General features: G+C 42.2%; 1 protein-coding gene across 1 annotated transcript in view; it reads left to right on the top strand.

The window, feature by feature from the left end:
* Positions 1-22,782, top strand: part of KLHL29 (kelch like family member 29) — a 416,167-nt gene that overhangs the window by 368,453 nt on the left and 24,932 nt on the right. Inside the window, exons 9-11 of the mRNA XM_056856635.1 lie at positions 6,665-6,847; positions 8,641-8,821; positions 17,185-17,378. Of these exons, the coding sequence (XP_056712613.1) occupies positions 6,665-6,847; positions 8,641-8,821; positions 17,185-17,378 (558 nt within the window). The remainder of the gene's footprint in view (positions 1-6,664; positions 6,848-8,640; positions 8,822-17,184; positions 17,379-22,782) is intronic.

Raw genomic sequence — 22,782 nt, 5'->3', positions numbered from 1 at the left:
AGCCTCACAGGGTTGTTGTGACGAGAAAATGGGGAAATGGGTGAATACTGTAAGCTGTATTGGGTCCCTATTGGGGAGAAAAGTGGAGTATAAATGACGTAAATGAAGTGACTTCAAAGCCAAGGCATAGTGTGAATGTTGCATGGCAGGCATGACCTGTATCACAAATGCCTGGGACCCAGAATGAATGCCCATCGTCAACAGCAACCTGTTGGGGCACACGCCTTAATTTTATTTTCTGTTACTGGTGCAGCCTTTTTAAGAGGTTGGAGCCAAGCTCAGCATACTCCAATTCTATATAAATCAGTCAGCTAAACCAAGGAGATATGATGAATATTCTCATAGCTCAAGACAAGGTTGCCAACTTCCTTCCCAAGTTCCAGCTTTACTAATGTAGAGTCCAGGCTGATTTCGCAGGTACCTCCCATGACATTTTGCAGGTACCATTTCGCACGTACCTCCCATGACACAGTCCATCACTAGATACTTCTGTGTTCTGGAACACTGAGTGATGAATGCATGGACTGTGAGATCTTTGTCAGTGGTAGAAGTTATCAAGGGTGAGGATATGGCAGAAGTAGTAAAGCTCCTTGGTTTGAGAGAAGGTAACATGCTGAAAAAAGGCTCTCTGGATTCTGATCTAGTAAACCTTTGGCCATAAAGCTGACGGTGAATACCAAGAGCTCTAAAATGTCATTGTCCCATTTACCTCAGTGCGTTTCTGTGAGGCTGGCTTTTCTATAATGGAACCGTTAAAACCAAGGCTAAATTGGATCTTTCTCATGACCTGTGACAAACCCTTGCATATTACATTTCATCAAGAAGAAGCAATTTCGCCATCGTGTTTTTATTTGTTTTTTTGTGTGCGTTTCAACTTTGTTTAGCATGGCTTGAATGCTAAACCTTGTTTCTGCTTGCACTGGGTTGTCTGCTGAGAATCGCATTGCTCTTGCTCAGAGGGTCCAGTCAGGTAGGACCATTGGCATCAAATTAGCCGACAAAGAGGGGCTCACACATAAGCAAAGTTTAGGATCCACGACAATGTTTTTAACAAGTCGATTGGAGAAATGATGAGAATTAAATATGTCACGTTTGCCATTTATAAGGGTGGGGTAGTTGCAATTTTGATGGCTAGCTTAAGGGGTCACAGTGCCAAAAAACGATAAGAACCACTGGTGTACATCATAGCAATGCTAAAACATCTCTTTATACCTATTGTATTGGAAGAGAACATGAATTCGTGTATCAAATTTAGACAGACTTGCATGCACAAGGAATACAGAATGCCTTCCACTGTTGCTTCATCCCAGCCAGCCAAATCAAAAAGCCAAGAAATTGCTACTGATGCATATAGTATATAAAATTATATGTCAAGTTGCATCCTTTTCAGTTTGCGGAGACAGTGTCTAATCAGGGAACCAACCAGAAAGATGAAGCACACAGGATTTTCAATAACAACCTACTCTGACTCTTTAGCTGGAGGGGTGGCTAATGGTTTATCGGTCAAAAGGATTTCTGAAAAGTGCCTATTTAATGTTTGCAGATAAAATTGTAGGTGTAATGCAAAACCATTTTCAGGAGCTTGTTGATTAGGGAAAAGTAATTTTCCAGGGATCAGGGGAAGGGAGTGATTATTTTTGTAGGTCGAAGTCCAATTATGTGGAACTGTTCATGTACTCACAAAGGGTCTTTAAATCCTTTATGGATAGCGTAATATGCACAATGCCCTCTTGAGGTCATTTATTATTATTATCATGTTATACCCGGCCCAGGTGATGAGACTTCCCTGCCATTTCCCCCCCTGAAAACAACAATCCCTTATTACCTATATGTTTTCATTTCTGCTTGTGCAGTGAATTGAACCCTCAAGCAGAACAGCTTTTAAGTCGAAAAAACTGCATGAAGGGGGGGAAATATATATAGGGGATGTCTGGTGAATACTTATCTCCACCAAGGACATAAGATTACTGCGGATTTTGAAAACATTCCTCTTCTCTTAAGATATGTAAAAGTTTAATATAGGAAGAGAAACCGCATTGTCTGCTTTCTGAAGGAAAATGCACATGGAACAAAACTGGCAAAGTGGAGGTCGGAAGGTGACTTGTGTTTTCTTAGAAATAGATGCAAATGTTGTGTTATGACACATTAGCATCTAAAGATGTTCACTACATCATTTTGCATGGCTTAGTTATCTTTTGGAACTCATCGTTCATCCTTAAATGTGGTCGTTACTCACATTCATATTAAAGATGGTGAGAAGGGGAATGTGTGTGTGACATTAATTCTGGAATATTTAGCCTAAGAATGCAGTCTTTTGAATATCTGCAGCGTCATTGTTTTATTTTTCTTTTAAATTTAATAGCGAGCTACTTGTGGAAGTAGAGCCCTTGAAACAGGGGAATAGAATCCCGAAAATAGAAACTAATACATTTGAGTCATTTTGAAAATTTCTTCTCTTATTCCCAAATATTCTAAACTACAATATTCTAAGGGGAAATGTCAGTTCCACTTGCTCCAATGAATTAGTGGAAGTGTGTGGTAATCTACCCTGGAGGGATCCCTGTAGAATTAGATTGTGTGAAAAACAGCTGGCTTTGCTGTGAACAGAATGGTCACAAGCCCTCTGGCAAGCTGCGGAAACCTGACTAGAGAAAAATAAACAAAAATTTGTGAGTCAGTGTGGTGTAGAGATTAGACTAGGATCTAGAAGACCAGTGTTCCAGTCTGTATCCTTCCAGGAAGCCCCAACCTCACAGGTGGGATCTGGTGTTCTGGAATTACAGCTGATCTCCAGGCTACAGACATCAGTTTCCCTGGAGGAAATGGCAGCTTGGAAGGTAGACTCTATGGAAACCCATCCCTACTGAGCTTCCTCCCCTCCCCAAACTCTGACCTTCCCAGGTGCCACCCGCAAATTTCCATAAATTCCCTAAGATGGAGTTGGAGCTTTACTGGGTTGCCTGTATTTGGGAGTGGTGGATCCCCTCCCCCACCCCCGCTCCTGTTTCTCACTGCTGCCTTGAGAAGCAATGGAAGAAAAATGGCCATCAGCTGGACAGGATGGCAACACTCCTGGGGAAAACTACTTTCCTGCAATTCCCAGAGAGGATTGATGTCACTTCCAGATTTTTCCTGGAAATGATTTCATGACACCACCAATGGCTAGCCCCCCCACATGTCCCCATTTCCCACTGGTTGCCCTTTTACTGGGTAGCCTTGGGCTACTCACTCTCTTCAGCCTCACTTACCTCACAGGGTGGTTGTGAGGGCAAAATAGAGAACGGAGAACCACATACACCATCCTGAGCTCCTTGCAGGAAGCTCTGGATAACATTGCGCTGGCTAGGCAGGCTGGTATCATGGTTTCTTAGAGCCAGAGCTTTTCTGCCAGGTTGAGGGCAGCCACAGGTATTACATCAGCTGCCCTCCCTGCCCCCTCCCGATCTTTCCTTACTTATGTGTGGAATCAATCTGAAGAGGTAACCTGCCTGTTTTGTCGCGGTCAATACAGTGGAAGTCTGAGCGTCATCGGGGGTTTTATTTTAATGAGATTTTGCTGTTTTAGATATGGGGTTTGCTGTTGACACTTATTGTTTTAATACACTGGTTCCCAACCTTTTTTTGACCATGGACCACTAGGACTTTTTTGTTCGGCGCAGGGACCCCAAGGTTCAAAATAAAAATTCAGAGAATTTGAAAATAAACTTTAATCATAACTGTTAGTTAAACATTAAACTTAGAATAATATTTGAATATCTATTTTATAATAGAGAACTTTTAATTGAAAATATTAATTTATTATGGGTTTATAACTTTGTTTCGCGGACCATAATTTCGTTCTCGCGGACCCCTGGGGGTCCACGGACCCCCGGTTGGGAACCAGTGTTTTAATATAATTGATGTATATTTTAAATGATGTGACCTTCCCTGAGCCTGGCTTTGGCAAGGGAGGGAGGGCTAGAAATCGCGAAAGAAAGAAAGAAAGAAAGAAAGAAAGAAAGAAAGAAAGAAAGAAAGAAAGAAAGAAAGAAAGAAAGAAAGAAAGAAAGAAAGAAAGAAAGAAAGAAAGAAAGAATATTGTCGTTTGACCTGACAATGGAATTATCTGAAGTACCTGATAGGGTTGCCAGATCCCTCTTCACCATTGGCGGGAGGTTTTTGGGGTGGAGCTTGAGGAGGGTGGGGTTTGGGGAGGGGAGGGACTTCAATGCCATAGAGTCCAATTGCCAAAGCGGCCATTTTCTCCAGGTGATCTGAACTCCCATCGGCTGGAGATCAGATGTGATAGCAGGAAATCTCAAGCTAGTACCCGGAGGTTGGCAACCCTAGGACCTGAAGAAGCGCCTGATGTTCCCTTAGAGTTGCTTCATCCAGTTCAGGGGGCAGTGAAAACCAAGCAGAGTGTAGCGGACTGCACAGACTGTGTGTTGGGTTTCCACACTCAGGTTTGCATCACAGTGAAGCAGCTATTGCCGCTGAGAGACCACTTTTTGCTTAATAAGAATTCTAGATGGCATTTCTAAGCTGTGAATTGGGCAATGTGTGTGATAATTCCCTACTCCAGCACAGCACGTTGCTCGAGGGCAGCAGTGGGAACGTGAGGACGTCTTGAGCGATTCACTTGATTTATACTGTGGCTGTAGTGTTGAAGGCCCTCTTCCCGCAGAACGGCATTTTCAGTGGCTGCATTTGTAACATAAAGTCTGTCTCTCTGGCAAGTGCTAAAGGAAATAAAGTAGCCTATGGGTTGAGTACCTTTCCTGTGAGGAAAGGCTAAAAAGTCTGAGACTTCTCCATTTAGAAAAGAAGTCTGCTAAGGGGGGACATAATGGAAGTTTATACAGTTATATGTGTGGGGTTGCCAGGTCCCTCTTCGCTATCAGTGGGAGGTTTGGGGGGGCGGTGCCTGAGGAGGGCAGGGTTTGAGGAGGGGAGGGACTTCAGTGCCATAGAGTCCAATTGTCAAAGCGGCCATTTTCTCCAGGTGAACTGATCTCTATTGGCAGAAGATCCAGCCACAAAATGATTGCACAGCTTAATTTCAGTAATCCTTGTGCTGTGCTGGCAGCTGCTGCCATGGCAATGTTTTTTTTTAAAAAAAAAATCAGCATAGCCAATCAAATCTTCAATAGTCAATCAGAAGCCTTGCTGGGCAAAAGCCCTACCTGGCCCCACCCACTTCCTAAAAACATACATTGCCTTAGAAGGGGATTAGGCAGATTCGCTGAGGATAAGCCCATCAACGGCTACTAGGTATGGTGACCAAAAGGAACCTCCATGTTCAGAGGCAGTAAGACTCTGAATACCAGTGTCTAGGAGGCAGCGTCTGGGGAAGGCCTTTGCGCCCTGTTTGTTCGTCCCCCAGGGCAACTGGTTGGCCGCTGTGTGAAGCAGGATGCAGGATTAAATGGACCACTGCCTGATCCAACATGGCTCTTCTTATATTCTTTTAAAACTCTTTAAAACTTGATTTTCGAACTAAGTACAGCATTAATGTTAGATTGAACTATGATCAACTGAGGCAAGTATAAAAAGATTCTTAAGAGATGAGCCGCAGTAAAAGCTGAACATGACAAACAAAATCATCTGGTCTGCATTTCCAAAAGGAAATGTGATTTGTCTTGGAGAAACTTTGATAATTAGTTACAACAGTTACTGCTCACCGAACAATAAAATGTAGCTTTGTTATATGTAGTTTTTCTTACTTGTGTACTATTCAATTATAAAAAAACAACCACAAGATCTTTTGAAGTGAATTTTTGGGGGGAGATTTCCTTGGATTTCTTCATATGTCCCCTTTCCCAATTGTATTGCATTCTCTTCATATCTTTGTATTTCCATCCAGCCCTTCATCATGTTATGATACCTTTCAAGATTAGAGAAACCGAAAAGGACATAATGTTTGGTAGAGAGGAATGATGAGAAGAAACTATATTTCCCTTCCAAGCTTATGCCATGTTTATTGTAATAGGGTGGTTCCAACCCCTATCCTCCCACTCCACTAAGCAAGGTTTGATGCCTTCCTCCAGCCTAAGGTGCCCTCCTCCAACTTAAGTAGCTATTCCATAGCTATTCCATAGAAAGAGGAGCTACTTAAGTTGGAGGAAGGCTACTTACTCTAGATAAATGCTACTTGCAGGATGGTTGGGTCCCCCCCCCATGTTAATTACTTAGTTTTAGTTAGAAAATTTTTACGTGAATGATCTATCACATAAACAGCAATGTGTGTGTGTGTGTGTGTGTGTGTGTGTGTGAGTGAAGTGCTGTCAAGTCGTAGCCAACTTATGGCGACCTCATAGGGTTTTCAAGGGAAGTGATTAAGCAGAGGTGGTTTGCCATTGCCTTCATCTAGAAAGTCTTCCTTGGTGGTCTCCCATCCAAATACTGAGCTTGCTTACCTTCTGAGATCTGATGAAGACAGACTATACTATACCATTCCACATCCCCAAACGGCAATACAGAACTAGATTTTAACACTCCTCAGTGCATTCCCACTTCTAGCATGTTCCAAACAAATTTTAACTAAATACACTTTGAAAATAACAATTTAAACGAGGATTTGAGATAATGAATGTTTTGGGGGGGAAGTTTCTTTCATGAGTACAGAGTGGTGGCTGTGTTCCTTTTGTCTTAAAGAAGCATGTTTTGATAAATTTCGTTCTAGGTGTGGCTGAAGTAATAGTACTGGTTGGAGGCCGACAGATGATTGGCATGAATCAAAGAGCCTTAACAGCTGTAACATGCTTCAACCCTCAAAACAACAAATGGTACCCACTGGCCAGCCTGCCCTTTTATGACCGGGAGTTTTTTAGCGTGGTGAGTGCTGGAGACAACGTCTATCTCTCAGGTGAGCAGAAAGATTCAGGGGAGGCGCAGGGCCTTGTTCTGACTGAAAACCGTTTCTGTGCAAAATGTATGCCAGCTTCCCAGGCGAGGAGAGACTTCCTTTTATCACTCTCCATTTCACTTCAGCTCAGATTTCCTCCCCAGTGCATTCGACACTTGTAACGTGCAAAGGATAGGTTTGACACCCCATCAAGCGCGTGAAGAGCTTCCCCTTGCTACTGCGACACAGGGTGTAAAACATTGGCTAGAGCAGGATCTAAATGATGGGTTTCTGCATCCAACTCAGTTTGACTGAGCTGCTGTATATCTGACCTGCACTTACCATATTTGCTTACAAGAAGGTTCGCTCTCATCCGTTTCTGAAAATATCTTGTAAAAAAAATGAACTGCAGCCCTCTTGCTGGCTTTAGTGAAACTGAACAATCTCTTCTCCCTGATCTGTACTGGAGAAGTACAGAAATGTCACTTTACTAACAAAATGCTTGGTTCCTTCTCCCCCCCTACCCTTGGAAATGTACCTGGATATAGCTGTGTCTTAAAATGTAGCATATCAATAGGGCCTTGGATGCCACTGTGGTAAAGAGCCAACCTCCAGGTACTAGCTGGAGATCTCCTGTTATTACAGCTTTCCAGCCGATAGAGATCAGTTCCCCTGAGAAAATGGCCGCTTTGGCAATTGGACTCTATGTCACTGAAGTCCTTCCCCTCCCCAAACCACTCCCTCCTCAGGCTCTGCCCCAAAAACCTCCCGCCGGTGGCGAAGAGGGACCTGGCAACCCTAACGTCTCATGAGTTTCTGCAATAGGAATATTATAAAAATGATCTCCATTTATTAGTGTTTAGCCTTAGGAATTAATATTTTATTTTTGCCTCTATGACAGGCATCCCCATCATGGTGTCCACAGATGCCTGATGGCATCTTTGCTGGTGCCCACCAAGTGTTTTTAGAAAGTGGGTGGGACCAGGGAGTGCTTTTTGAGTTTTTGATGTTTATGCTGTAATGCAAACAGTGGCTTAATGTAAAGTACTTTACCTTTGCAGATAATAATGTGATATCCTGAACACACAGTGGCAGCCATTTTGTGGTTGGCTCCACGTCCTATGGCAGCCATTTTGTGGTTGCGCCCACCACTTGTATCAGAATTCCCAAATTGCCCACAGGTTGAAAAAGATTGGCGACCCCTGCTCTGTGCGAACCATTTCACACATTGCATGACAATAAACCCAGGTTCGCCATCTTGTTTTGCTGCCAATCTCGGCTTTCTAATGAGCATACTTTTTTTGATACCAATCTCGGCTTTCTAATGAGCATACTTTTTTTGATACGTGTCTTTTCAAATACCTGTTTTGCCACATTCACATTTTTACATTCTTGTGTCTGCCTTGAATTCCCTCTTCTTTGCATTTGTTGCCTAAGTGGTGTGAGGTTTTAAAGATTTCAGACCAGAGGGGTTCGAGCAAGCTGCTCAGTCTGTTCATACCAGTTGCACATGTAATTGAATAGACTTTAGGTTATTTATGAATGTTGCTCGGGCATACTCCCATATGTAAATGTCCTGCCTAGTCTAACATCATGACAGCATTTTACAAAAAGTACCCTTTGGGATGCATGCATAAATGACACTGAACAGCAGCAGCCGAACAGATGCTTGCTATTGAGGATGATTTATTTTAATTAGCCAAGAATCATTTGGAAATTGCTCTTATATTACAACTGTTTTGCATTGCATATATCCCAAGAACAATGTTTTACTTCAAGTCACCTTGGCCTTTTTTCTCATCTATTGAGGGCAGGTGGCATGGAGTCTGGAGTCACACTGTCCGACGTCTGGTGTTACATGTCTCTACTTGATAACTGGAATCTCGTTTCCCGAATGACAGTCCCAAGGTGTCGGCACAACAGCCTGGTGTATGATGGGAAAATTTATACCATTGGAGGCCTTGGCGTAGCAGGAAATGTCGATCATGTGGAGAGGTAAAATTTTCTCTATCGATGCAGAGATTTATTTAAGCTGTGTATTGCCTTAAGCATTGTTTCAAATACATCGGGTTGTATCCAGGGCGAAATTTCCATTTGTGCTAGAGCTCTTGCGCAAATGGAAATGCAAGAAAAATACCACAGTGGATGCTTTTGTTAAGTCAGACTTGCTATATCCCCACTTGCATTTCAGCTTGCACAACCAGCTTCTTGGAACTATAATAAATGGAGGGGGAGAACCTTAGGTGTTGCACAAGATCTTGCAAACTCAGAACTGTGCTAAGTCTGTTGATGTTTCAGCATGTGCATGGCTGGATCCAAGCTGTTATGTAGAAGTTATCAAAAACACACTAACTATTTTCCATGGTGTATAGAACTGGATGGAGCATCTGAGACTATAGGCTCATGGTATATAGCTACTGCTCTCCCGATCCAAATCAGGACTGTTACTGGGTCTCCTGTTGAATAAACAGGTGGCAATGATGCTCAGGGGGGATTTTCACCAACGTTGGCCCTTCATGGGCAGAAAAGATCTTGCCACTATGGTGCATGCTCTGGTAACATCTAGATTAGATTGCTGCAATGTGCTGTATGTGGGGCTGTCCTTGAACACTGACCAGAAGCTTCAGTTGGTACAGAATGCTGCAGTCAGAATGTTGACGGACTGGGCTATAGGGACAATATCACTCCAGTCTTGTTTCATCTACATTGGCTCCCAATTTGGTTCTGGGCCCAATTCAAGGTGCATTAAAGCCCTATATGACTTGGGAAAAGCCTACCCTATGGACCACCTATTCCTATATGAACCTGCCCAACCTTTCTGGTCATCTTTGGAGGGCTTGCTTCAGGTTCCCCTGTCATCTGAGGTTAGATTAGTGGCAACTTGAGACAGGGCCTTCTTGGTCATGGCACTGAAACTAGAACTGTCTCCCCAGGGAGATTTGTCCATCTCCCTCTATCATTGTCTGTGGCCAGCGGGTGAAAACTTGGGGAGTGGGTGGGTTGGCATTCCCTCACTAAATCTTATTAGCTCTCCTCCCTATCTGTGTGTTTATATGCATTTATGTGTTTTATTTAATTTAAAAAATTATACACCTTTGTATTTAAAAGCTGTTTTTAATGCTTGATATTACACCGGTTTATGTCCGGCACATCTTCCTGCAGATTTAAACAGCAGATTTTTATGCCAGACATAAACCAGTGTAATATCAAATCAACCACTAGAGGGAGCAAAACATGTGCTGAACAGAACCTCTCCCCCCAAAAGAAACACGAACTTACAAGCGAGGAAAATGAGAATGCGGAAAAGCCCATACACACATTGCAAGCTGCTGTTTGCTTTCCTAAGATAAATATACAAGCAACATACAGACAGTCTGTATATTTCCTGCATCAGGGTGAATTGCCACTCAGGGGTGGTTTTGCAGTCAGGAAAACTGCACAAGATTTTGGTCACCCAAGACTCCAGTTCAAAACAGAGAACACTGCCTTCCCCCAGTGCTATTTCAAGTCAGTCTTAAACCATAGATCTCATTAGGTTGCAGCAGTTAAGGCACACTGTGTTGGACAGATTAGTTCCCACCTCTTCCTAAGGGAGATTTAGAAGTGGCGCCTGGGGAGGGACAATAATGCCATAGAGTCCACTCTCCAAAGCAGACATTTTCTCCAGGGGAACTGATCTCTGTCGTCTGGAGATCAATTGTAATTCCAGGAAACGTCTAGGCCTCACCTGAAGGTTAAACCAAAAAAGAACCAGCACAGGCTCTTAGTGGAAAATGTTATACTAAATTCATTAACACGTATATACAACCTTACACACACCAAAATACATTAACAAAACATCACCAATGGGAAGGTAATCATACAATAACAGTCAATTGTGGCAGTAGGTAATTAAGACTTTCAATTCCCAAAGCTGGCAAGCACTGAAATAACGCCCCCCCAAAAGCCGCTAATAAAGCCGCTAAAGAAAAACAATTGGGGCTGCCGGATTGGTCATGCGCAATAAAACACTTGAAGGGCGAGTTGGTCATGCGCAGTGAAGCACTTGAGGACAATGCCTCAAGTTGGCACAAACAGTCATGCACAAAGGAACACTGTGGAGTATGTTGGTCATGCGCAGTGAGTCAATTGAAGTCAGCAATGGTAATTGGCAAGAGCTGTCATGCGCAGTGAGGAATATGCCTTATAGTTCTTCAAATTAGCCACAAAAATAATCCCTGGTCTCAGGGAAAGAAGAGCACACGCACAAGCGAAGATTTCGGCCTATATATAAATATATATTAGGATATGAATTAATGGTAGCACCATGTGAATGAAGCAGTGTTTGAGTCCCCAACCCCAATAGTTCTTTGCAGAGTCTGAGTGAGGGATGGTTATTAAAGGGGACTACCCTATCTGGCAGTGTCTCTGTGAGTAAGAGTAGGGTTGCCAGGTCCCTCTTCACCCCAAAAACCTCCCGCCGGTGGCGGAGTCTGAGGAGGGCGGGGTTTGGGGAGGGGAGGGACTTCAGTGCCATAGAGTCCAACTGCCAAAGCGGCCATTTTCTCCAGGGGAACTGATCTCTATCGACTGGAGATCAATTGTAATAGCAGGAGATCTCCAGCTAGTACCTGGAGGTTGGCAACCCTAGTAAGAGAGAGGACCTGGTACGTGAAGTGGTCATGGCTCTCTATATATTTTAAAAGAGGCAAGATGGGTGGTGAACACTGTGGCTGCCTCATTCCTATAACCCTGAACCTGTGGGACAGAGGTTGCAGTGGGTGATAGGGACCCTGACTGAGTCAAAAAGGATGTCACGTGCACTAGCAAGTGATGTTTATTTTTAACACATTTCTGTTTGCAATATTCCTTCCCCGTTTTTTGACAGAACTGTTTTTGAGGCAGCTAACATCAGATTTTGAAAAAATATATAATTCAACAGCAAAGTGTAAAACAAACATAAAGAAAATAAACCTCCAAAAAAACTTTTATATAGTGCTGTAGAATTGAAGTGCTTCATGTACATAAGCTGTGTAACTTTCATAACAGTCCTGAAGAGCAAGGAGTGAGGAAGAGAGAAAATGGCATTCAACAATCTTATTTAACTACAGTTATATAAAAAATGTCCCCAGTTTTCGTCGTAGTAATACAGGCTTAAAATCCTGGTTAGCGGGAGGGGGGGGACTAAATTTGGTTAACCCATACACCTGCGTTGGTACCTTATGAGTAACCAGAGTTAATTTTTAACCATGGGTTAGATCCAACTAGTTTTTCTGCTGGATGTATCACCAGAAAAGGCTGTGCTGGGGTTCATGGAACCTACATCTACAAAAGCCATTTACAGGGGCTATAGTGAGGGGGGAAATTGGGAACTGAGCAACACCGTACGTTAGAGGCGCCTAGGTAATTTAGTATAATGATTATACGATTTTATAGGGCTATTTTAAAATGTTTTAATGCTTTTATTGATTAACATGACTTTTATATTCTGTAAGCCGCTCTGAGCTTGGCTTTGGCCGGGGAGGGCAGGGTAACAAATGGAAATAATAAATAAATAAATTGAATGAAAAAGGTGGCTGGATCCAATCCCATAACTCTGTATGGGATGAGTGAGGTGTGCATATGAGCCTGGAAACCAGCAGGTTTGGTGTGAGTTTTATTTTTATTTTTTTATGATAGCTATGTTTCAATAATATGTCTGAATCCACCCTTAGTCTGCCTGGTAAGTTAATGGCAGACATGAAATTCAAACTGGGAACTTTGTGATTTGTAGCCAAATCTCTTGCCGCTAGGCCACACCAGTTCTCTGCAAGGAAGATTGCTGTCCCAATTATAAAAACACAAAAAACACTTTGATATTAGAATATTTTTCAGGGTCTCTTAATATAACATTTTAGTTCATTGAAAATTGTATGTGCGTGTTGTGCCATCAAGTTTCTTCCGACTCAAGGCGACCCTATGAATCAGTGTCCTCCAAAACATCCTATCAGGTCTTGCAAACTGAGAGCCGTAACTTCCCTTATAGAGCGAATCTATTTCATGTTGGGTCTTCCTCTTTTCTTGCTACCTTCGACTTTTCCTAGCTATCATACTTTGGTCACATTATGAGAAGACAAGTGAGTCTTGTCTTTTCATAATGTGACCAACATACAATAGCGTCAGTTTAGTCATTTTAACTTACCCACCAGAAAAACAGGCTTTCTCCACCATTTTCAGTTCCTTTCCCCTCTGCAGGGTTGGCAAAGTTGTTCTGATGGGGATTTCTTAAACTGTCTGCTATAATTATTCTTAGGCTTTCTTCAGAGTGTCTTGTGAGAAGCAAAAATGCAAAAGAATGTGCATCTGTTTGTTTTTTTAATAATTTTTTATTTTTACAACATAAACACATAAAACAAAACAAACAAATACAATAATAAAAAGAAAATACAAAAGAATATCAATTATATAATCTACTTAATATAATCAAAATTACAAAATTCATAATATCCTTTTGACCCACCACCCACCAAAAAAGTGACCCATCACCAGGCTTCCAGAGAAGTGTCTAAACAGTTTGAAAATTACATTATTAACAGTAAAATAAAATAAAAAGTTAAACTTATTTCTATAATTAACTAATATAGTAAAATCCATTTTTGCCAGTTTATCCCAATATGTGGATCTGGACTATCTAGCCCTTTTGAGTTGTGATTGTTTCAGCATATTATGTGTGCAGTTGAACAAAAGCTTTTAAAGTGACCCATAATGTTAAAAATACACTTCCAAAAATGTTGTGCTACCTTGATATCTTTAAAACATTGTACCAGTTGAGTATCCCTTATCCAGACATCCGATATCCAAATTATTAAAAATATTGTTTAAAATTAAATTCAGGCTATGTGTATAAAGTGTATATAAAACATATAAAACATAAATGAATTTTGTGTTTAGACTTGGGTCCCATCCCCAAGGTATCTCATTATGTATATGCAAATATTCCAAAAATATGGAAACATTGAAAATACTGGACCACTTCTTATCCCAAGCAGTCCATATAAGAGATATTCAACCTGTACACATAGCCAGGAAACTCCACCTACACACATATACTCATACATGTACACCAGAAGATCCTTGGGGGAAGGAGAAAGAATATGGGGAGGACAATTGCTTTAAAAATGTCAATTGTCATGTGGGCCACCTAAAGAGAAGACAAAGCCTGACCTAATCCAGCTTTATTTTTCCTCAACTACTTCTCTGCAACCTGTTCTCTGAATAATGTATAAAATAGCCAAGGTATGGTATATAAACCCCAGATACTGACGGTGCAAAGGCTTTATAACAGAAATAAATTAAAGCATTCACTCATAAAACTGCTAACCTAGACAGAGAGAAATTAAGAGGACGAGGCTAGGAGGAAAAAATGATATGTGTTCGGATACAATTCAGAGAGTTGATAATGCAGAGTGCCTTTTCCACTCAGCAGGAGCTGCAGAGTAGAAGATTTCTCTAGCAATAATAATTAGATTGTGAGAAGAGAGAAATACAAACTGCTAAGAAGCTGGCATGAAGAAAAAGAGAACTAACTCACAAGGGGTCTGCAAGGATAGAAATTATCATTTCATAATACTGAGAGACTCATTATTATCCTGTTAATTGGAATTTATATAGGGCATTTCAGGTATTATAAATCACTTCTTATGTAAGCCCTTTTCAGATGTATGCCCATGCATACCAGGAGGCTAGCAACCATGGTCATTTATGCATGGGAGTTTTACCTGAGGTTCGTTGCTCGCTGTACCCACACTTTCATGTTGGGAATCTATGCACCAGCAGTCTCCAAGCTCAAATCAAGTCCTGCCCCTTTAAATGCTGCTTTGTAATTGGCTTACTTGTAGTCCTTACTGTGAAAGAACCCCCCTCCCCAAAAAACCCAACTGCCATATAAAAAAGCATTTTAAGAACAACAACATAAAAATGGAGCAATCTGAAAGGAAAGGTGGGGGGAGAAATCCAAGCCTTGGTTTTAAAAAATTTTCCTTCTGCTCAGAAAGAGCTCGCAGGAAGCAGGAAGTATTTCAATCCCCGCCTCTGGGCATGCTGCTTTGTAATTGGCTGTGAGAGCAACCAAGCTTGAATGTCCCGCACTTTGCTTTATACACGGGGATTTCACCTGGGCTGTGCTCAGGGGAGAGGGAAGAGTCGGGTTAACAGAGGAATGGGAAGAGCTGGGAATTGCGAGGGTTGGGCACAAGGTCATCTCTAATGGAAGGAAAACTCATGGAACAACCGATTCAGACCAGGGGCGAATGTGAGTGAAAGTACCCATGCATAAACGACCTTAGTGCAGTTCCACTTCTGCAAGATCTTGTGCAACACCAAGCACTTTCCTCCCAATATAGGGCCCAGACATTGGTAACACAGGATCTTGCACGAGCAAAAATACAAGTGGGGATATAATAAGTTTGACTTAGGGCAAGCAGCTACCTCCTTCCTCTAGGCAAACAGTCTGAGGATAGGGCAGACACTTGATCAGTTTCATAGGCATCCTTCATTTGTACCACTTGGCTGGTACCATTTGTACCACTTAAGAGACATTAAATAGGATTGCCAACTCTGGGTTTGGAAATTCCTGGAGATTTTGGGGGTGGAGCCTGGGGAGGGCACAGTTTGGGGAGGGGAAGGACCTCAGGGCTGTTGAGTCCTCCCTTCAACGCTGCCATGTTCTCCTGGGGAACTGATCTCTGTTGTCTGGAGATCAGCTGTAATGCCAAGAGATCTCCAAGCCCTGCTTGCAGGTTGGCAACCCTGCTGTATCTTCGTACAAAGTTGTAGTGTATGTTTAGAAAACTGATCATCCATGTCAAATTGTATTGTCCTAGTACAGATCTATAAACCATGGTTGTGAAATTAAACAATGTGAAAAATGCAGTCTGCCCCAAGCGTGTGCCAGCTAGCGAATGTATATTTCTCTCTTTTGTTTTTTAACCAACAAAGATATTCTTGAGAAAATAGAATAGGCTGACGCTTTGGGGGAAATGCCTTTCATACATTCTTTCTTGTATACCCCGTCCCTCATTTAATTTCAAATGTACTTGCAGTATGGATGTTCATATTACTTACCATTCACTGTTTCTGAATGAAGGCCATGCCACCGTTTAGAATAATAGTGTTCTTTTCCCTTTCATCTTTCCTCTGTTCCTTCATCTGGAGTCTCTTCCTTCTCTCTTCCTTCTTTGACTCTAGCAAACTGAGGCACCATTTAAAATTTTATTAACAAAAATCCCATTCTAGGAAAAAAAGGTCTTGTCTCAAGAATCACAAATGCAAACAATTTTCCTGTTTGTTAGCTGCTGTTCCCCAGTGGCATCAGGTGGGGGGTGTATATGAGAATGTGTGCATGCAAGCACGTAAAGACAATGAGAAGGAAGAGTAATTTAGTCTTATAATCTGCCATTCCAGCCATTATGTTCATGAATCTGCTATTCAGCTGGAAATGTTGCCATTCCATGGAAATATCGAAGCCTAACAACCATATCATTTTTTACTGTCTCCCAGGTTCATTTTTGCTGGAGTTATTTGGATTGCTGCCATGTTAGCTTAAAAAAAAATAGGCGTCTGAACTGGTGACATTGTCTAAAATGAATCTTCGCCCATGGTTTATTAACTGTACATCTTTATGGTCAACAGCTTAATTAAATCTGATACCGATGACCTTAGAACCAATTTAGCGCTCTAATGCATATCCTTATCTGCGGTGCTACATGGGGGGAAATGGATGCAGCGGCGGAATCTTATTCCTGCAGCAGGTTTTCCCATTAACGTTTGCAGCATTCTCGTGTTGAAGTGTGGTGGCTTTGCTCACACGCTGAAAATTAAGCAGAGGCAACTCCCATGTCCACAGCGCCAGGCATTTAATGGCTAGTTAACTGGGGCAACGAGAGCTATCACGTTGCATTATGTCTGATGATCAGATGATCTTCAAGCTAAACAATTTTAAGTGCATTAACAGTTGCCGGCCTCCAGTTGCTGTTGCGTACCGCAGCACTGATTTGCAAGAACAATCTCACTCTATTCTAATTAACAGAAATTAATTAGCAGAAGTAATCTTGACGAGGAAAGGTATCCAGGATTTCTTTAGACTGCAATATAATTAGGTTTGAAAGGCATACGTAGAAAATAGATTTTTTGGTTTCTCTCCCCCTCTCTGAGCCTTTCTCCCCCCAGCGTTTGGTTTAAAATACAAGAAAGAGACGTCAGCGACGTCCACAGTCTTAACGGCTGCATTGTGACGGAGTTAGAAGATGTGTTTGCAAAGATTTTTTTCCCCCCTGACTTGGCAGCTGCTGTGTGCCAGTCATGGTGGCATCTAGGTTTATTCATATGTCTTTGTGTTTTAGGTATGACACGATCACCAATCAATGGGAGACGGTTGCTCCTTTGCCAAAGGCCGTGCATTCCGCGGCTGCCACCGTTTGCGGCGGAAAGATCTATGTGTTTGGGGGTGTAAATGAGGCTGGCCGTGCCGCTGGAGTCCTGCAGTCGTACGTCCCTCAAACTAACGCGTGGAGTTTTATAGAGTCGCCTATGATAGGTAAACGAACGGCATTTCGAAATACGAATTTTTCAAAAAGGTGGGAAGAGCCACAAGCATCACTCTGTTGAATCTCTGGCCAACAATGGTTTCGTGTGATTGGTAAAAACAAGGATGCAAAACAGAAACCATTGCTGTGGAACAGTTAAAATTGTTTAATCAGCCAGCCTATTGAGAGGCATGCATGCAGTTGCAATGCACATTTTTATTCATTTTAAATATTTATACATTGGGTTAGCAATGCAGATCAAAGATGTTGGTACAGGGGTCCCCAATGTGGTGTTCATGAGCACCATGGCTCCTGACATCATCTTTCCTGGCTCCTGCCAAGTGTTTTTAGAAAGTGGGCGGGGCCAGGTAGGGCTTTGGCCCAGCAAGACTTCTGATTGACCATTGGAGATTTGATTGGCTGTGGAGATTTTTTAAAATGTTGCTTTGGCAGCACAACACAAGAATCTTCACTGTGTGGCTGAAAGTAAGCTGCAGTAGCCATTTTGTGGCTGGCGCAGCATACTGTGGCAGTCATTTTGTTGCTATGCCCACCATACTGTCTCAGAATTCCAAATGTGCCCACAGGCTCAATAAGATTGGGGACACCTGTGTTAGTAGTACACAGTTTAGCACACTACAGATGTCAATGCAATTGTTATTCCTCCTAATCATTCACTCAGATTGGTGCAGGGAGGGGACCATCATTGATAGGCATACATCATAGGTTTGCCAACTGTAGGTTGGGAAATTCCTGGATATTTGGGAGTGGTGTCTAGGGAGGGCAGGGTTTAGGGAGCAGACCTCAGCGGGATATAATGCAATAACATCCACCTTCCAAAACTGCCATTTTCTCCAGGGGAACTGATCTCCGCCATCTGGAGAAGAGTTATAATTCCAGGAGATCTTCAGGCCCCACCTGGAGGTTGGCAAGCCTACAACAGCAGAAATCACAAACTCTTGGCCTGTTTAGATGTTACTTCTCCCTTCATCATTAGGTACAGTTGAGTGTGGGAGTTAAATCATGTCTCTCTGTACCACCCCTCACATATATAAGATAAGAACCAAATAAAGGGGACCTTCATTTATACAAGCCCTGTGATCCAGGACCGTTCATGCTTAAATATTTTCTATACATGGTAATTTGCTTCCGGGCCTTCGCAAGATTATATTATCACATGAAAATGGAAGTGAAAAAGCACGTTATCATGACTTTCTCCTCCAGTTGTACAAAATCAGCCTGCAGGAAAGTACAAACACATGAAGCCCTTTGCCTAGCATCTACGGTGGGTATAACAGTACCCTTTCCCGTTCCTTAGTGGCTCTTGGCGTTCAGCTTAACGTGACATGACATGCATATGATGTAGCATGAAACACTCAGCGGGAGGATGTTAAGCATTGGCAATCATGTTTATGTATTACAGTAGTGCAAACAAACCCATTTCCTAGCTCTCTCTGACACATGCATACAGTGCCACTGTTCATATAATCCACTGAGTGACATTATGAGGTTTTCCTGTACCCTGAGCAGACTGTAAAACTGAATACATTATGCAGAAAAGAAAAGGAAAGTAAAAAAGTGTCCTTGTTCCTTACAAAAATAATAAAAGCACTGCAGAAACCAGCGGTTCATTCCCAAGACTCGTTATAGCATCTTAACAGTTGTCAGCCAAGGCAGGCTTGGAAAAATCATCCTCAGCCATCCGGAAGCAGAATAGAAATCTGGAAAGAAATAGCGTTATGCCATAACAAAAAAATATGTCAAAACTACAGATAATGAAAGGATATTTATGCTTCATAAGAATGAAAAGAGCTAATTAGTTGCTGTCTGTACTGTATTCTCTGAAGGTGAAAGTTAACAGTGAAGTCATCTGGCGATTTTTCACAAAGATAAATAACGAGCGGTTGATTTAAAGGAATGTTTAAAGAAATGGAACATGTTGGCTCAGTGGTGATCTTCAGAAACAGATCAGATCTGTGTCAGGTCAAGGCAGAAGGGTTTCTTCATTAGAAAATCTCGTTGATGCCATGTTAAATGGAATCGTAAGGTATGAAAGAGGCTTAATTTAGCAGAGTGGAAAGCAGTCCAGTAACGTTCAGGTTGTATTCCGCTTGACGCTAAAACGGTCATCTCCTCTAGGCTTTTACTGTACCAGTTTTGAAATATTACTTGACATTTGCAAGGAGGCACTCTGCACTGCTGTCTTTCAGCCATCTTCCCAGTGCTGTTCGGACTGTAAGGCAGCCCATGTGTGCGTTGATTCTGTTTGCTAATTGGGGCGTTCACTTGTTTTGGCAAGCTTTTTGCTGCACTGGATCTCCATTTTGAAGCCAGCGGCTCTCCAGGGTCTTAGGCAGAAGTCTTTCACGTCACTTATTTGCCTGGTCCCTTTAACTGGAGATGCTGGGGATCCAACCTGGGACCTTCTGCATGCCAAGCAGATGCTCTGCCACAGCCCCTCCCTGTTGGCAACCCTAGGTGAAGACCAGTGTAATTTAAAGAGGGGTACTCATGGTTTTCTGCACATGGCTGTCAGCTTTATTCTTCTGTCAGTGTTTTTATCTCCGCATACTAACACAGTGAATGCTGTGGCATTCCTGCCTCTCTGTAGCTTTTCTGGTCTCTGCTTCTGTCTTTGTTGTCTCTTCTTATGACCCAGAAACATGGTGTCCTGCTGCTGAGTGCCATAGCAGGAAGAGGTTGTGTCACTTCTATCTCAAGCACCTGGCCACAGGGCATAGAAACCAGTAGGGTCACCAACCTCCAGGTTGTGGCTGGAGATCTCCTGGTATTACAACTGATCTCCAGGTGGCAGAAATCAATTGTCCTGGAGAAAATGGCCACTTTGTAAGGTGGACACTATGGCATTAGACCCCAATGAGTCCCTCCCCTCCCCAAACCTTGCTCTCTTCAGGCTCCACCCCCAAATTCTCCAGGTATTTCTCAACCTAGAGCTGGCAACCCTAGTAACCAGGTAGGCCAGGGGTGGGGGATGGCAGGGGGTCAATGATGTATCACCATTTGATTCGCAGCTGTGCTAGAGATGGGTTTTGACAGAGCTCTCAGCACCATAACTTCCATTTTATGTCTGTTTTCCACCGCTGTTAGCTCCTAAGCTGCTGAAGTAGGGCTGGATTCAGGACTACTACTAACCTGCTAACTTGATCTTTTAAGGAATATGCGGTCTCATCTCTCGCAGGAAAAAAACGAACACTTTGATGCATTGGCAGTCTAATAGCATTTCTATTACTGTTCTGTGGAATTGATTCTCTATGTAATAGTCAACTCATCCCACCTTGAAGCATCTTTGTGAGTGTCCATTTGGCCTCTGCCTTTTGTCTCCTTCCTTGCCAAAATATTTCAAATGCTGAGGAATCACAAATGCCGCAACAAGAGTAACATTTCCAAGCTTCTTTTCAGCCCTTAATTAGAGAAAGGCAAGAAGAAGGTACAGTAAGCATTCCTTCCTGGGATTTCTTGCCTTTCTTATGCTGGTAAACACTATAAATACCATTGGTTCTTGTAGGTTATCCGGGCTGTGTAACCGTGGTCTTGGTATTTTCTTTCCTGACATTACACCGGCAGCTGTGGCAGGCATCTTCAGAGGAGTAACACTGAAGGACAGTGTCTCTCAGTGTCAAGTGTGTAGGAAGAGTAATATATAGTCAGAAAGGGGTTGGGTTGAGCTGAATCATTGTCCTGCAAAAAGTATCAAAGGTAATGTGCTAATCATTGTCCTGTAAGTATAATGTGCTAATGAGGGTGTGGTATGTTAATATGGAACCATTGTATCCTGAAGTGATCTGTTAATGTGTGAAATCGAAAGCTAATCTGCTTGGCTATTGTTGACTGTAGTCTTTATTAGTCTGGAGGTTTTTAGGACAGGAAGCCAAGCCTTATTCATTCTTAAACTCTCTTCTTTTCTGTTAAAGTTGTACTGATGTTTATGAATTTCAATGGCTTCTCTGTGCAATCTGACAAAATAGTTGGTAGAATTGTCCAGTCTTTCAGTGTCTTGGAATAAGACCCTGTGTCCTTTTTGGGTCAGTCCATGTTCAGCCACTGCTGATTTCTCAAGTTGGCCAAGTCTTCAGTATCTTCCATGTTCTTTTAACCTTGTTTGTATGCTGCGTTTTGTTGTCCCGATGTAAACTTGTCCACAGCTGCAAGGTATACGATATACTCCTGCAGAGGTTAGGGGGTCTCTTTTGTCTTTTGCTGATCGTAGCATCTGTTTTATTTTCTTGGTGGGTTTAAACACTGTTTGTAGGTTATGTTTTTTCAAAAAAAACCACCAAGTTTAAACCCACCAAGAAAATACAACAGATGCTACGATCAGTAAACCGCCTCACCTCTGCAGGAGTATATCATATATCTTGCAGCCGTGGACAAGTTTACATCGGGACCACAAAACGCAGCATACAAACAAGGATAAAAGAACATGAAAGATACTGCAGACTTGGCCAACCTGAGAAATCAGCAGTGGCTGAACATGGACTGACCCAAAAAGGACACAGGGTCTTATTCCAAGACACTGAAAGACTGGACAATTCTACCAACTATTTTGTCAGATTGCACAGAGAAGCCATTGAAATTCATAAACATCAGCACAACTTTAACAGAAAAGAAGAGAGTTTAAGAATGAATAAGGCTTGGCTTCCTGTCCTGAAAACCTCCAGACTAACAAAGACTACAGTCAACAATAGCCATGCAGATTAGTTTTGGATTGCACACATTAACAGATCACTTCAGGATACAATGGTTCCATATTAACATACCACACCCTCATTAGCACATTATACTTACAGGACAATGATTACACATTACCTTTGATACTTTTTGCGGAACAATGATTCAGCTCAACCCAACCCCTTTCTGACTATATATTACTCTTCCTACACACTTGACACTGAGAGACACTGTCCTTCAGTGTTACTCCTCTGAAGATGCCTGCCACAGCTGCTGGCGAAATGTCAGGAAAGAAAATACTAAGACCACGGTTACACAGCCCGGATAACCTACAAGACCCAATGAACTCTGACCGTGAAAGCCTTCGACACTATAAATACTACTACAACACTTATTCAGTTTTAGTGTTTTAATGCCTTGAATATTTAACAGATGTAGTGATGTGTGCTTGGGTGACTCATAGATTTGCCTGTCCCAGTTTTATTCTGGAAAGGTTTTCTAGCCTCTAATGAGAAGCGCAGAAGGGCCTTTGCAAGGAAAAAAGAGAGACACGCAGACTAGAAGCACGTTATTAAAAAACAAAATCCTGGAATCTCATTTCTTGCCTCCTGAAACTCCACTCCAGGAAAAATAGGTCTTGTCAGATCTACCCTTACTAAACCACTTCAATGACATGGAATTATGTAGAAACCTTTCTTGATTAACTCTGTGTTGCTGTGAATCTTT

This window comes from Euleptes europaea, chromosome 10 (genome assembly GCF_029931775.1).
Source record: "Euleptes europaea isolate rEulEur1 chromosome 10, rEulEur1.hap1, whole genome shotgun sequence".
Taxonomy (NCBI): Eukaryota; Metazoa; Chordata; class Lepidosauria; order Squamata; family Sphaerodactylidae; genus Euleptes; species Euleptes europaea.
The sequence above is the reverse complement of the archived record's forward strand: the minus strand, read 5'-3'. Positions and strand labels throughout refer to the sequence as shown.